General features: G+C 37.7%; 1 protein-coding gene across 1 annotated transcript in view; it reads left to right on the forward strand.

Moving 5' to 3' along the window:
* Positions 1 to 16,847, forward strand: part of CCDC158 (coiled-coil domain containing 158) — a 115,760-nt gene that overhangs the window by 65,996 nt on the left and 32,917 nt on the right. The window contains exons 16-17 of the mRNA XM_043969649.1: positions 2,253 to 2,411; positions 4,750 to 4,842. Of these exons, the coding sequence (XP_043825584.1) occupies positions 2,253 to 2,411; positions 4,750 to 4,842 (252 nt within the window). The remainder of the gene's footprint in view (positions 1 to 2,252; positions 2,412 to 4,749; positions 4,843 to 16,847) is intronic.

The raw sequence follows: 16,847 nt of genomic DNA on the forward strand, positions 1-16,847 counted from the left end.
GAAGTGTGTTTGCTTTACAAAATGTCAACATTTTTCTTGCATTACCTTAAACTAAAACTTTAGATGTCTATAACATATGATATGTAAAAGTGAGTTTTATAGGGTAGAAAATGTGACTTTACTCAATTACATGGAACTTAATTGGAAACAATTTATTAAGTTAACTGGGAGACTTTCTGGAAATTAAAGCTGCTCAGGGTGGAGGTTGATTCCCCTTTACTGGAGGGAGTTGTCATGTTAAAAAGTTTGAGAAAAATAATTTCTGGGTAATTAATAATGCTAGCATTTTATTAATAAAAGAGGTCTGTGGCACCCTCACAGACCAATCATGGCAGTGGGCTCACAGTTTATATGCCCTTGGAAGATTGGGTGTTCCTGAGGGTGGCAATCAACTCTGATTGGTTAATTATTCATGAGAGAATGACTATTACTTTGAGAAGTGGGCTCACACCAGTGAGGGGCTGAGAGGGACAAAGAGACTATCTCTACACCTACACCACCCTCAGTCTCGGGCAATCCAGGCAAAGGATCTACCTCCACCCAAACTGGCTTGAGTGGAACACAATGGGCAGGAATTCACTTTAAATAAGGCCTAGGTGAGGTAAATTTTTGGCAGAGGTCAGTAATGTCCTTCAAAGGCTGGGCTTTGAGCAAGGAAATAGGACAGGGAAAAAACCTGGATCTCCCCCATAACTGTTTTTTTTTTTCTTTTTTGGTGAGGCAATTGGGGTTAAGTGACTTGCCCAGGGTCACACAGCTAGTAAGTGTCAAGCGTCTGAGGCCGGATTTGAACTCAGGTCCTCCTGAATCCAGGGCCGGTGCTCTATCTACTGTGCCACCTAGCTGCCCCTATAACTGGTTATTAATAATAATTTCTCTCAGCATCAAGAATCAACGCCGAGAGGGGATTGCTGAGGGGAGGTGCAAGTCAGGCAAGGGGACCTCTGAGGTCCCCTTTTCCATTCTGAGATTCTGAGTTGACCTTAGGCTCGCTCTACCTTGAGGAAGGATGGGCAATCTACTACAGAACTTGTGTCACTGATGCCACCTTGTCCTCGGGTTCCTTGATGCATTTATTTTTATTTTCAGTTCCTCATCTTTCTCTCTTATCCTGATCCTTCTGTTTTTTTCCATGTTTGCGCCTTAGTCTTGCCGGTGGAGCCCACTTTGCTTAACACCACTGAGACAACTTCCCGGGGACTTTTAATGAGCTTACTGACATTGCCCATTCCAGCCAAGGGAGAGGAGGAACTGCAGTTAGAAAAAAGGGACAGAGTCTATACATTGATTCCTACCCCAGATCAGGAAAGGGAAAGTACTGAAAGTGATAGCAGTGGAGAGAGTGTTTTTACTCCTGTTTTTCATATCCCTGTGCCCCTCCTCTGCCCTCTGAAACCTGAAGTATATTGCATTGACAGACCTGTTGACTGATGCTGAGATTTGAATGAATTGCAGGAAAGAAAACTGTGTTGAAGTCAATTGACCAGGGTAACAGAGATAATATAAGTAGGAATTTAACTCAGGTCCTTTGACCCTCTAATTAGGGTCCCTTTCAACTTGAAAATCTAATGAGCTCAGCATTTTGTGTGTCTCTGTGGGTTTTTTGGGTTGTTTTTTTTTTGGTGAGGCAATTAGGGTTAAGTGACTTTCCCAGGGTCACACAGCTAGTAAGTGTTAAGTATCTGAGTCCAGATTTGAACTCAGGTCCTTCTGAGTCCAGGGCTGGTGCTCTATCCTCTGCGCCACCTAGCTGCCCCCTGTCTCTGTGTTTTATAATAACTTTTGGTGTTGCATGATTTTGATGTGTGTTAGGTAACAGTGGCTTCAGCAGAATCGTGTGCAGTCTTGAAAAATGGCAATTGGCAAAAGATGTCAAATGGACATATCTTCTATAGTAATTGGATTCAACAAAATTTGGTATGATGGCTGTCTGCAGTTCTGAGAAGCGTTAGTTTTTTCCACAAGTAAAGACATAGTTACAGTAATGTCTCTTTAGTGGAAAGTCATCAAATATTATATTTACTAAACCTAGGAGAAACAGTCACAGGGCTAGCTAGCAGTGAGGAAAATAAGAATGAATCCATAGTGACACGGTCTCCTTCCTCTTGGTCTCACTAATAAACAAGTGATTGAATAGTATAAAAATAATTGAACATTCAAGTTAGGTTTCACTGATTCAATAGCTTACATTTCTATCACCTAGTAATAGCAGCCAGATTATCCCAGAGATGCTTTCTTCTCTATAATCATAGGAGAAGCGTTTCTTAAAAGAAGAGAAAAATAAGCTAAGTCAAGAATTGAACCTTGTTGCAACGGAAAAAAACAAAATGGCAGGGGAGCTGGAGGTCCTGAGATCCCAAGAGCGGCGCTTGAAAGAAAAAGTTACTAACATGGAAATTGCTCTTGATAAGGTAATTGTTATTTGAACTGATCATTTAATTTTTTTTAAAAAGGAAATTTTTATTCTGAACACAAAACCCCCAGAAAGAATATTTCCATATGCATAGAAGACACAAAAAGAGGATTATCAATGAAATCATGATTCTCCACTTCATAATGCTTATTTTTAAAAAAAAAATAAGTTCAACATATTCTTTTAAAAACTGTCCACTTGTACTTCCTTCCAAACTTCCTTTTTTCTCTTATGTGTATTTTGAAAAATATTTCAAAGGCCTTCTTTTTGCTAGCCACCCCTTTCTCTTAAAACCCCACCCCCAATGGGAGAAAAAAAGCGCCACTGACCTTGTAACAAGTGTAGTTAAGCGAAATAAATTCATATTGTGGCCATGTCCAAAAACACCTGTCTCTGCACCTTATGCCCATTACCTCTCTGTCAGAAAGGGGGTAACGTTTTATTGTAGGTCGTCTGGAGACCTGGTTGTTCATCACATCGACCAAAGTTGTTAAGTCTTTCAGTGTTGTTGTTATTGTGTAAATTGTTCTGCTGCTTCTGTTCACTTCACTCTGTATTGGTTCAAACTTCCAAGGATTTTCTGAAGTTATCCCTTATATCATTTCTCATGGTGCAATAAATATTCCATTACATTTATATATCATAGTTCAGCTATTATCCACTTGATGGATCTCCCCATAGTTTCTAGTTATATTCTTTTTTTCCCCCTTGAGGATCAGGAAGTTTGTTTTGTTTCTTTAATATTCCTTTCCTGGCATGGTTTTCTCTCTGAACTCCATTCCCTATCCTCCTCAGTTTGCCTGTGGACTCTGATATATTTCTGCACCAGATTCTGTGTGTGTGTGTGCATGCGTGCGCGCGTGCTGACACGTGCTCAATTCTCCTTTGTCCATTTCAGTAAGATTCATACCATGCCTGTTCCCTTCCATCTCTTCCTCCATGTTTGTAAAGTCTTCTCACATACTCTAATTATGCAAAATGTCAAGTTCTGCCTTTTTCTTCCTCCTTTATATACAGATGTATTTCTGTGTACTGGTCTTCAGTCTGGTTAGGCCATTACCTTTGTTCTTCTCAGAGACTGCTCCTCTGCATTCCCTGAATGAAGGTAGCACTATGCCTTCTGCTTTACAAGCTTGATGCCAACCAAATCTGAGGATTAGGAAAGGTTCCCCTCTGCCACCACTGTGCCCCTTCTTCCCTTTCCAAAAGACAAGTCAAGTGTAGTCTAAGGCAGTTTATTACTTAGTCAATCACTCTTGCTGCCCACTATTTCCAAGACCTATTATTCTAACTGAAACCAAGTCAAGGAAGAATGAGTTTTTCTGCCCCCCCATTCCCAATAGCCAGATGGTAGCAAGATATCAATTGGTAATCCTCATAGTGCCAAGGATGTCTAAATAGGCAGATTCCTAGCCATACAAATATATATTTTTTGTTTTTACATTTTTTTCCTAAGGAGAAAAATGTGTTGTGTCTCTAGATTTAGTAACTTAAAAACTTTATAAAGTGACAAAAGTATCAGCCTACTAAGGTTCTTCACTACACAGCATATTAATCATAAGGGCATAAGGGTAAAACCCTGGTAACTTGAGTCAATTCACCTAAATTAATCTAGTTAATTTGTATAAACATCTGCTATCAAAAAATACCTAGCCTAGGATAAAAGAGATTCCATGAAGTAAGACTGGCATAATAAATGAAGTAATACCTCCAGTGTTAGGCCCCTTTGAGGGTTCTATGTAGCCAAGGGGACATAGTGTTTTACCAATACCATTTAGTGTCACTAGGCTGTTTAAGGCAGAAGAACAGCCTTGGTTCCTTGTGCCTACAGGTAGCTAAGTTAGCTTGATATACCCCATTCTATCCAGCCCAGATCTGTGCAATCCTAACTACACAAGTTCTCTCTAACAAGAGTGACTCTCTTAATGGGTTTCTATCATCATTCTTCATCCTCCACCTTGTGTGTTTCTGTTGTTGTTACTATTCTCTTCATGACCCCATTTGGGGTTTTATTGGCATAAATACTCAAGTGGTTTCCTTCCCTTCTTCCACTTATTTTACAGGTGAAGAAACTGAAGCAAAGACAGTTAAGTGACTTGCCCAGGGTCACACAGCTAATAAATGTCTGAAGTCAGATTTGAACTCAGGTTTTCCTGATTCCAGGACCAGAGCTCTATCCACTGTGACACAAGGCAGCCTACAAATATTTTAGTCTAACTCTAACTCCCCTGTCTTTTTCAAGATCTCTCAACATTTGCTCAGATGATAAGCTTTGAAAAATTAATTGGCTCACTATCAAGGTTAAGTCTAATACTCATGTGGTTATTTGATTGTAGGCATCTTTGCAGTTTGCAGAATGTCAAGACATAATCCAGCGTCAGGAGCAAGAATCAGTACGATTGAAACTGCAGCACACATTGGATGTAAAGGTAAGGTCTTTAGTCTAATTGACAGCTTCACTTAATAATGTGCATTTTCTCCCATTTGATTTTATACTTTTATATGCTAGAGAAAATTTTTTTTGTTTGGGCATTTTTAACATTAAAGCATTACACCTTTTTCAAAACAAGTAAAACTTACAGAAATTATATATATCTAACATCAAGTCAACATATTAAATTTTAATCAACATATTAAAATTTACTTTATTTTGTTTAACTGAAATGTCACTTCAGTCATAAAAAAAAACAATCTCCAGTTACAGAAAAAAAATCACAAACCTTAGTGGATCTGAGTTGTTTTTACAAATGTGCTAACAAAGTCTCAAACTAAACAATATTTTAAATAGGAAAAAATGATCATTTAAAAGAGTTTGGTAAACATATTTCTGTGATTTATGTACACACACACTATTTTCTTCTATAAGAAACCCTTATACAAATTCCAACTTATATTAAACATAGTTATAAGCAAGATCTAGCTGCCTTTTAGAATGCAACCTCATTATTATAGGAATAATGACAGGAGTCAGAAATTACCATTCAGTAGTTAACAATTTATTGCTTTGAAAAATATCCAACAAAATAGAAAGTTTTATGGAATAGCTTTTCGATATTCCAGTTGGCCCCTCGTACCAGAAGTAAGGACTCCCTACAAACATAGGGCAATTTCCTTTAGTGGTTGGTTGGTTGTGGTTAAGTTCCTTCTCTTGGCAGTGGTACTGTAGCATTAGAAAGAGAGCTAATTAGCTAGGATTTATATTTCAAAGCAGCCTGGAAATGTAATCAAATGATTTATAAATTTGCATGTAAAAAAGACTTGTTTGTAGTCAATTACTACAATAAAAAGATTCAGTTAGCTATTTTACTGTTTAATAATTTGACATATCATGCTATAGCAATGACCAAAGCATGACTCAGTCACATGGCAATTTTCGTATAAGTTAATTAAACATTCTGAAATGCTTAAAAGATGCAAACAGATGTTATTTGAAGTTTTATGATACTCAAATTCAGGTAATGATTTTATTGTTTTTCTGGCTCCTTTTCAAATTTAAAAGTGAAAATGACAAGCCCATAATTCAATATTCTAAATCACACACACTTCTGTAAGTGCAAAATCAATCTAGATCACATCTATATTAAATCACAAAATTTGAGGAAATCTAGATAGTATTCTGCAAGACAATGCCATCATGTTTGCCTTGGGAGTCATATTTCTTTGATGATAGTGTTTGCTATAAAAATAACAATTAAGTACCAATTCAAAGTGCCATAGATGTTCTTTTGGTTATTTTTAACATTCTTTTAAAAAAATTTTTGAAAAAAAAAAGAACTAGTTCTGGGGTCTATAAGTTTTTGGTGCTTCCAAGGTGGTGTGATGTGGGGAGTGGCATGATCACTGCTCTCCTGGTCTGCACTCTGGTTTTGACCCAGGAAGGGCCCTTGCTACCCCGCAACCACAAGTACTACTGCTACTCTTGACTCTGGACCTGTGACCAGGTCCCTTTTTATTCTACAATCACTTTACCAGCACTCCTCTCTACTTTGGACCTGTAACCATGGCTCCTGCTCTCTTGTGACCTACCACAAGTATTCCTCCCCACCCTGGAACTGTGGCCCCAAACTCTGCATGAGTAATAGAGTTGCCCGTCAGCCCCAGCTGCTCCTGGTGCTAGCAAAATGTCTCCTGTCTCTTTGTGACAAGTTGTCCAACCCCCTTGCCATCTGTGGGCTGAGAGCTCTTGAAGCTGCTACTGATGCACTTACCACTGCTGCTGCAGCCACCTCCCAAGCCCACTGGTGCAGCAGCTGGATTCAGGACCAGTTTCTACCCAAGTGCCACAGATCTCTCCTGCCATTCCCCTAATTTGTCTCAGACTGAAAAAATATCTCAACCCAACCCTTTGTTGGCTTTGCTACTTCAAAATTCAATTTGAGGTATTATTTTAACATTGTTTGGCGGAGAATATTGAGATAGCTCAACTGGGTTGCAGCCTCCAATCTGCCATCTTGGCTCCAACTGAATGCTATAATTTTTTTTAAAGCCAGATGCTTTTGTACAAATAAAAAGCTTCTTTGTATTTCAAGTAATGCACTTTCCTTCTTTCTAGAGGGAAATTATTACAACATGAAACTGCTCAAGTCAAATATAATAGGGAAGTCATGTTAGGAAAGTTAGCTCTGCTCAATTTGAGGGTGAGTCAAAAGCCAGGTAGCATCTAATAAATTATATGCTATAAAAATTCAACCTTAGGAAGAGTCAATGTGCCAATTTCTGGTCAAGGCATCTGTTTGAAATATCATGAAATCTTCAAATATTGCAAACTTGATTTTGGATGATATTTTGGGTAATATTCATTCTAGTTGATTCCATGTGTTTCAAAGACCTACACCTTTCCCTCTTTTTCCATCAAAAATTGTAGCCTCTCTCCAAGTTAATTGAATATCTATCTGATATACAGATATACCTCTTAAATAACAATATGAATAAATATATTACCAGCTTAGAGAGATCCTGGTTTACCTCTTCATGTTTTGTATAAATGGACACCATGATTTCTCTATAATTGCTTTCTCTTGCTGAAGCAGTTCAACCTTAGCATTTAACTTGTTAATTACCCCATTCCTATGGGCAAAGCCAAGATGGTGGAGAAAAGGCAAGGGACTCACCCAAGCTCCACCAAATTCCCTCCAAACAACTTAAAAATAATCCTCAATGGGAGCAGCTAAGTAACGTAATGGATAAAGCACTGGCCCTGGATTCAGGAGGACCTGAGTTCAAATCTAGCCTCAGACACTTGACACTTACTGTCTGTGTGACCCTGGGCAAGTCACTTAGCCCTTATTGCCCCACAAAAAAATAATGTCGCAAAATAAATTCTGGATGAAGTGAAACAATTTTCCATCCCAAGACAACTTAGATGGTTGGCAAGAAAGGTCTGTCATCCAGGGTGAGAATGAAGTACAGTTGGGCATAGCAAGCCTTGGGGGCAATTGAATCAGCAGCAGTGGATTCTGGAGCTCTCAGCCTACGGATGGAACTCTCCACCCACAGATGATGCTTGACAACTGGTCAGAAGGTGATTACAGGGGTCTCTTGGTTAGGACTGGGTGTGTTGCAGTCCTGGGTCTCAGTCTCAGGGTGAGGAGGAGCACTAACATGCTAGAGCTTGTGACCATAGGGGAGTGGGGATTCCCATCACAGTTCTGGGGTGGAAAAGAATGCTTATGATCACTCACGGTCCAGAAGAGTAGTAAATACATCTCTCCTTAGATCATACCACCTTGGAAGAACTAAAAAGTTACAGACTTTAAGAACTAGCTCTGAAAATGGCTATGCAAAATCCTTGAAGTTTGGGAGCATTTGGGACAGTGCCCCCTCTACCCCAGGAGCAGGGCCCAACTTTAACATAAAGCTAAAAGTCAAGAAAATAAGGGTTAGAAAATAAGCAAACACCACAAAAAGTACCTGACCATAAAAAGTTGCTGTGATGACAGGGAAAATCAAAACACAAATTCAGAAGACCAAAAAGCCAAAACCACTACATCAAAACCACAAAGAAAAAGAAAAATTGGTCTTAGGCCCCAAAATAATTCCATGAAGAGCTCAAAAAAGATTTTAAAAATCAAATAAGAGAGGTAGAGGAAAATTGGGGAAAGAACTGAGAGTGATGCAAGAAAATCATGAAAAAAAAGAGTCAACAGCTTGGTAAAGGATGCTGAAAATTGCTGAAGAAAATAATACTTTAAAAAATAGAATAGGATAAATGGTAAAAGAGGCACAAAAATTTAAATAAGAGAACTTAAAAAGCAGAATTGCATTTTCTTCTTTCATTTAAGTCTTCTTATACAAAATGACTCATATGGAAATGTTTTATGTAATTGCCCATGTATCACCTATATCTGATTGCTTATCCCCTCAGGGAGGTGAAAGTAGAGGGAGGGAGGAATAGAATTTGGAATTCAAAAATTTAAGCAAAAAAAATTTTTTTTAATTGTCGTAGAGATAAGAAAAAAGGATATGGCTTCCTGAATAGAAACCTCGTGGCTGGAGGGAAAGTTGAACTTAGCCTGAATGTTCAACTTTCCTTCTAGCTCTAAGGCTTATGTTACTGAACCATAGCAAGTTTATTTCTTGCAGCTTTTAGTGTAAATGAGGCAAACATAACAAAGTGCTAAGTAGAAAAAAAAGCAGAATTGGCCACATGGAAAAATATATGTAGAAATTCAATGGAGAAAAGAACTCCTTAAGAAGCAGAATTAGTTAAGTGGTAAAAAGGAGGTACAAAAGATCACTGAAGAAAATCATTCCTTAAAAATTAGAATGGGGAGGATGGAGTCAATATGGCACAGGGAAACCAAGGAAGTTGCCTGAACCCTCCTGAGTTTCCCTCAAAAACAACATTAAATCAAGCCTCTAAATGGATTCTGGAACTACAGAACCTACAAAAAGACAGAGAGACACAATCTTCCAACTTGAATTAATTTAGAAGACTTTAGGAAAGGTCTGACTCACTTGGAGCTAAAGGGGAGTGCAGCACAGTTCAGGCACCACAGCTCAGCACAGCACAACTCAGTTCAGTGCAGCACTGAGGGGGTCTGGGCAAGTTAGTAGGAGGTTCCAGGCCACAACACAGGTCAGCAGCTGAGGTCCCTTGGTCCTGGCTCAGAAGACTGGTGGCACAGCAGGTCAGTTGTGAGACCCACCAGCCCTGATTGAGCAGGCAAACTGCCAGCTAGAGAACCACCCACAGGACAGGCACAACTAGGCCATGCCATCCTAGCACAGGGAGCAAGCCCAGGGTGGTGAGGAATCCATAAGCCACAGAGGCCTCAGAGCAGAAAGCCAGTGATTAGACCACTATCCCCCAGCACAAGAAACTTGCAACAGTGGCCCCTGAGTCCCAGGAGTAGACTTCAACTTTAAAAGTAAAAAATAAGCTACAATATGAGTAAGAAACAGAAAAGGGCCCTTACCATTGCTAGCTTCTATAGTGACAGGGAAGACCAAAACACAAACTCAGATGAGGACAATCTTGTTAAAATGCCAACCTGTGAAGCCTAAAAGGGGAAGATAAATTTGTCTCAAAACCAAAAAGCCTTCCTGGAAGAGCTCAAAAAGAGTTTTCAAAATCAAATGAGAGGTAAAGAAAAATGGGAGAAGAATGAAAGAGATGAGAGTTACACAAGAAAATTATGAAAAAAGAGTCAACAGCTTGGAAAAAGAAGCACAAAAATTGACTGAAGAAAGCAATTCCTTAAAAAATACAATTGGCCAAATTGGGGGTGGGGTGTGACCAAATGGAAAAGGAGGTACAGAAGCTAACTGAAGAAAATAATACCTTAAAAATTAGAATTGGGCAGATGGAAGCTGATGACTCCATGAGACACCAAGAATCCATTAAACAGAATTAAAAGAATGAAAAAAATAGAAGAAAATGTGAAATAATCTCATCAGAAAAACAACTAACCTGGAAAATATATCCAGGAGAGATAATCTAAGAATTATTGGGTTACCTGAAAGCCATGATCAGAAAAGGAGTCTACACACCATCTTCCAGGAAATTATCAAGGAGAACTACCCTGATATTGTTGAATCAGAAGATAAAAAGAAATCTACTGATCATCTCCTGAAAGAGACCCCAAAAGGAAACTCCAAGGAATAGTGTAGTCAAATTCCACAATTATCAGGTGAAGGAGAAAATACTACAAGCAGCCAGAAAGAAACAATTTAAATTTCATGGAGCCACAGTCAGGATTGCATAGGACCTCGAAGCTTCAACATTAAAGGATGGGAAGGCTTGGAATATGATATTCCGGAAGGCAAAGGAGCTTGGATTGCAACCAAGAATCAACTACCCAGCAAAATTGAGCATTATTTTTTCTGGGGAAAAGATGGACATTCAGTGAAATAGGGGACTTTCAAGGTTTCCTGAAGAAAATGCCAGAACTCAACAGAAAATTTGATCTTCAAATACAAGACTCAAGAGAATTCTGAAAAGGTAAACAGAGGAAAAACAGTTATTCAATAAGGTTAAACTTTACATCCCTATATGAGAAGATAATATTTATAACTCTTGAGATCTGTATCTCTATTTGGGCAGGTAGAAGGAGTATACATAGAGGGCATAGTTATTAAATTGACTTTGCTGTGATGATATAAAGAAACTTAAGGGGCAGAAAAAAGGGAGAATATGGAAAGGAGAGGAAAGGGAAGGTGAAATGGGGTTAATTACATCATATGAAGGGTCACAAAAAACCTATTACAATAGAGGGAAAGAAGGGAAGAGTGAACATTGTTTCAACCTTTCATCAGATTTCATTCAAAGAGGGAATAACATATACACCCATTTGGATAAAGAAACTTAGCTTACCCTTTAGGGAAGTAAAAGGGTAAGGGGAAAAAAGGGTACTTATAGAAGGGAGGGCAGAAGCAAGGGAGGAAAGGGGAAAGAAAAGGGAGGGGGGGGGCTGATAAAAGGGAGGGTAGATTGAGGGAGGCAGGTGTCAGAAACAAAATGCTGGATACGAGGAATAGGGTGAAAGAAAAAAAGTACAAATGAAGGGGGCAATAGGCTGTAGGGAAACACACAGTTAGTAATCATAACAGTGAATGTGAATGGGATGAACCCTCCCATAAAATGGAAGCAGATAGCAGAGTGGATTAAAAACCAAAATCCTACAATATGTTGTTTACAAGAAACACATCTGAAGCAGAGATACACATAGAGTAAAGGTAAAAATTTGGAACATAATATATTATGCTTCAGCTGAAGTAAGAAAAGCAGGGGTAGCAATTCTTATCTCAGAGAGAGCAAAAGCAAAAATAGACCTAATTAAAAGAGCCAAGGAAGGAAACCACATCTTGCTAAAAGGTACCATAGGTAATGAAGTAATATCAATTATTTATATATACACACACACACACACACACACACACACACCAAGTGGTATAGCATCCAAATTCTTAGAGAAGTTAAATGAGTTACAAGAGGTAATAGACAGCAAAACTATACTAGTGGGGGATCTTAACCTTCCCCTCTCAGTACTATATAAATCTAAACACAAAATAAATGAGAAGGAAGTTAAAGAAGTGAATAGAATTTTAGACAAGTTAGATATGATAAACCTCTGGAGAAAATTGAATGGGGACAGAAAGGAAAATACCTTTTTCTCAGCAGTACATGGCACATACACAAAAATTGACCATGTATTAGGTCACAGAAACCTCACAGTCATAGAAAGGCAGAAGTAGTAAATGCATCCTTTTCAGATAATGATGCAATAAAAATTAAATGCAATAAAGAGCCATGGAAAGAAAAACTGAAAATTAATTGGAAACTAAATAATCTCATCCTAAAAAATGAGTGGGTCAAACATCAAATCATAGAAATTATCAATAACTTCATCCAAGAGAATGACAACAATGAGACAACATACCAAAACTTATGGGATGCAGCCAAAGCACTTCTTAGGGGAAATTTTATATCTCTTAATACTTACATGAATAAAATAGAAAGAGGAGATAAATGAATTGGGCATGCAACTAAAAAAAGCTAGAACAAGAACAAATTAAAAATCCCCAATTAAATGCTAAATTAGAAATTCTGAAAATCAAAGGAGATATTAATAAAATTGAAAATAAGAAAACTATAGAATTAATAAAACTAAGAGCTGGTTTTATGAAAAAACCAATAAAATAGACAAGCATTTGGTTAATTTTTTTAAAAAGGAGAGAAGAAAACCAAATTACCAGTATCAAAAATGAAAGGGGTGAATTCACTGCCAATGAAGTGGAAATTAAAGCAAAAATTAGGAGCTATTTTGCCTAACTTTATGCCAATAAATTTGATAATCTAAATGAAATGGATGAATATTTACAAGAATATAAATTGCCTAGATTAACAGAAGAGGAAATAAAAGACCTGAATAGCCCCATTTTAGAAAAGGAAATTGAACAATCAATGAACTCCGTAAGAAAAAATCTCCAGGGCCAGATAGGTTACAAGTGAATCCTACCAAACATTTAAGGAACAATTAATTCTTTTCTTTCTTTCTTTTTTTTTTTGGTGAGGCAATTGGGGTTAAGTGACTTGCCCAGGGTCACACAGCTAATAAGTGTCAGGTGTCTGAGGCTGGATTTGAACTCAGGTCCTCCTGACTCCAGGGCCAGTGCTTTATTCACTGTGCCACCTAGCTGCCCCCAATTAATTCTAATATTATATAAATTATTTGGTAAAATAGGTGAAGAGGGAGTTCTACCAAATTCCTTTTATGACACAAATATGGTGTTGATACCTAAACCAGGCAAAGCCAATACAGAGAAAGAAAATCATAGACCAATTTCTCTCATGAATATCAATTCAAAAATTTTAAACAAAATATTACTGAGGAGATTATAGCAATTTATCACCAGGATAATACACTATGACCAGGTAGGATTTATACCAGCAATGCAGGGCTGGTTCAACATTTTGTGGTGGCAAAAAATTGGAAGTTGAGGGGATGCCCATCAATTGGGGAATGGCTAAACAAATTGTGGTATATGAATGTAATGGAATATTATTGTGCTCTAAGAAATGATAAGCAGATGGATTTCAGAAAAACCTGGAAGGACTTAAATGAACTGATGCTGAGTGAAATGAGCAGAACCAGGATAACATTGTACACAGTATCAACAACATTGTGTTTTGATCAATTTCGATAGACTTGACTCTTCAGCAAGATAATTCCTAAGGACTCATGATGGAAAATGCTCTCCATATTAAAAAAAAATAACTCTGGAATTTGGATGAAGATTGAACCATACTGTTTCTGCCTTTTTTTCTTTTTTGAGGTTTTTCCCTTTTGCTCTGATTTTTCTTTCATAACATGACTAATGCAGAAACATATTGAATATTATTATACCTATAAAACCTTTATCAGATTGCTTGCCATCTTGTGGAGGGGGAGGAAGGGGAGGGAGGGAGGTAGAAAAATGTGGAACTAGAATCTTATTAAAACAAATGTTGAAAGCCATCTCTACAAGTAACTGGAAAATAATAAAATACTTCTATAATTAAAAAAATTAAAAAGAAGTTGGGCTGAAAAAATTAGAATTTGACAACTGGAAGCTAATGACTTTATGAGACATCAAGTAACAAAACAAATCAAAAGAATGAAAAATAGAAAAAATATGAAATATCTCATCAGAAAAGTAACTGATCTAGAAAACATATTGAGAAGCAATCATTTAAGACTTATTGGACTAACTGAAAGCCATGATAAAAAAAGAGTCTATACATCATATTTGAAGGAATTATCAAGGAAAACTCCTTGATATTCTAGAAGCTGTGAGTAAAATAAAAATTGAAAGAATCCAACAATCATCTCCTTATGAAAGAGATCTCAAAATGAACATTCCCAGGAATATTATAGCCAAATCCCAAAGCTCCCAGGTCAAGGAGAAAATATTGCAAGCAACCACAAAAAATCATTCAAATATCATGAAGCCCCAGTCAAGATAAAAACAATATTTAGCAGTGTCTACATTAAAAAATTGGAGGGCTTAGAATCTGATATTCTGGAGGGCAAAAGAGTTAGGATTTTAACTAAGAATCACTTCCCCAGCAAAACTGAATATAATCCTTCAGGGGGGAAAGGGCTATTCAATGAAATAGAGAACTTTCAAGCATTCCTGATGAAAAGACATATTGCTAAATAGGGAATCTGACTTTCAAATACAAGGCTCAAAAGAAGCATAGAATGGTAAACAGTAAAGAGAAAACATAAGGGATTCAGTAAGATTAAACTCTTTATATCCCTACATATGAAGACCATACTTGTAACTCCTAAGAACTTTCTCACTATTAGGACAATTAGGAGTTTATGTAGACAGATGGCATGGGTGTGAGTTGAATATGATGTGATGATATCTAAAAAATTAAACTGGGGTGAAAAAGAGGAATGCACTGGAAGAAGGAGGAAGGAAGAAGTCGAATGGGATAAATTATCTCACATAAGAGAGGCGTGGAAGAGCTTTCACAATGGAGGGGAAGATGGAGAGATTGGAGTTAGTGTTTGAACCTTCCTCTTATCAGAATTGGCTCAAAGTGGATATAGAAATCCATCCTAGCCCATGGGGAAGTAGGAGGAGAAGATAAGAGAAGGAGAAGGGCCAATAGAAGGGAGGACGGATTGGTAAAGGTGATAATCAGAAGCAAAACACTTTTGAGGATGGACAGGGTAAAAGGAGAAAGAGAGAGAGAGAGAGAGAGAGAGAGAGAGAGAGAGAGAGAGAGAGAGAGAGAGAGAGAGAGAGAGAAAAGGAGAGTGTGAGAGAGAAACATGGGGAAAATAGGATGGAGGAAATACCTGGTAATTATAAATGTGAAGAAAAGTTTATAGCAAGTTTCTCTGATAAAGGCCTTATTTCTCAAATATATAGAAAATTGAGTTAAAATTATAAGAATATGTCATTCCCAAATTGATAAATGCTCAAGATGCTATGAACAGGTAGTTTTCAGACTAAATAATCAAAGCTATCTATAGTAGTATGAAAACTTCTCTAAATTACTGTTGATTAGAGAAATACAAATTAAAACAACTCTGAGGTACCACCCCATCCATACCTATCAGATTGGCTAATATGACAGAAAAGGGAAATGACAAATGTTCAAAGGGGATGTGGAAAAATTGAGACACTAATGCATTGTTTGTTGGTGAAGTTGGGAACTGATTCAACCATTCTGGAGAGCAATATGGAACTATACTCAAAGGACTATAAAACTGTATAGCCTTTGATCCAAAAATTCTAGTAATTGGTCTATATCCCCAGAAGATAAAATAAAGGAAAATCATCTATATGTACAAAAATATTTTAGGACATCTTTTTATGGTGACAAAAATTGGAAATTGAAGGGATTTCCATTAATTGGGGAATGGCTGAACAAGTTGTGCATATGATTGTGATGAAATACTATTTGTGCTATAAGAAATGATGAGCAAAATGCCCTCAGAGAAAACTGGAAAGACTTACATGAACTGATGCAAAGTGGAATGAGCAGAACCAAGAGAATGTTATACACAGTACACATACAACAGCAATATGATATACAATATTGTTTGATGTACAATGTAGCTATTCTCAGCAATACAATGATCCAAGACAATTCCAAAGTACTTATGATGAAAAATATTATCCATCTTCAGAAAAAGAACTGAGAGTCTGTGTTTTCTTTTGCAACATGGCTAATGTAGAAATATGTTTTGTATGACTGCACTTGTGTAACCTATATCAAATTATCTGTATTCTCAAAGAGAGGGGAGGAAAGAGATGGAGGGAGATAATTTGGAACTCAAAATTTTAAAAATGAATGTCCAAAATTGTTTTTATATATAATTGTGTAAAATAAAATATTAAAATAATTTAAAAAATAATTACCCCATTTCCTTGCTTCATGGCCATTATTAACATTAGTTGGTATCTCATTTTTCACCTGCCCTTTGATATAATTGCTAAGGCTCTCTCACAGTGTTTGGCATCTTGAATGAAAGTGTCTTTGTTCTTCAGGATTGGGTGATAATAAGCCTCCCATCTAACAGGAGAAGGGGCGAGGCGAGTCACTGGTGCCTTAAAACCAGTCGCTTCGGGCCAGCTAGTTAGCCTTGGCAGGCAACCCAGTAGGGGAAGGAAACCCTAATTTTAAACCTCCACAGCCTTGTGGTTATACCCATATATGGGAAAGGCTTCAGGAGTTAACCTCCAGGAAAAATCAGGAGTCAGAGTCCCTTAGGCAGTTGGATGTTAAGACATCACATCCCTCTGGCAACTCCTGCGGCGGCACTGGTGCCAAACTGTATTGGCTCTGCCTCTCCTTTGGATCCACCAATGTCGAGGAGAGGGAAAACCTGCTGCATGGGCAACAGCTTGTTTTCCATATTGATCCACCCAGGCCAGCGCCCTGGAGAGGACACTCCAGCTACTCCTCATGGGGCAGATACAACACGGGATG

Source organism: Dromiciops gliroides, chromosome 6 (genome assembly GCF_019393635.1).
Source record: "Dromiciops gliroides isolate mDroGli1 chromosome 6, mDroGli1.pri, whole genome shotgun sequence".
Lineage (NCBI taxonomy): Eukaryota > Metazoa > Chordata > Mammalia > Microbiotheria > Microbiotheriidae > Dromiciops > Dromiciops gliroides.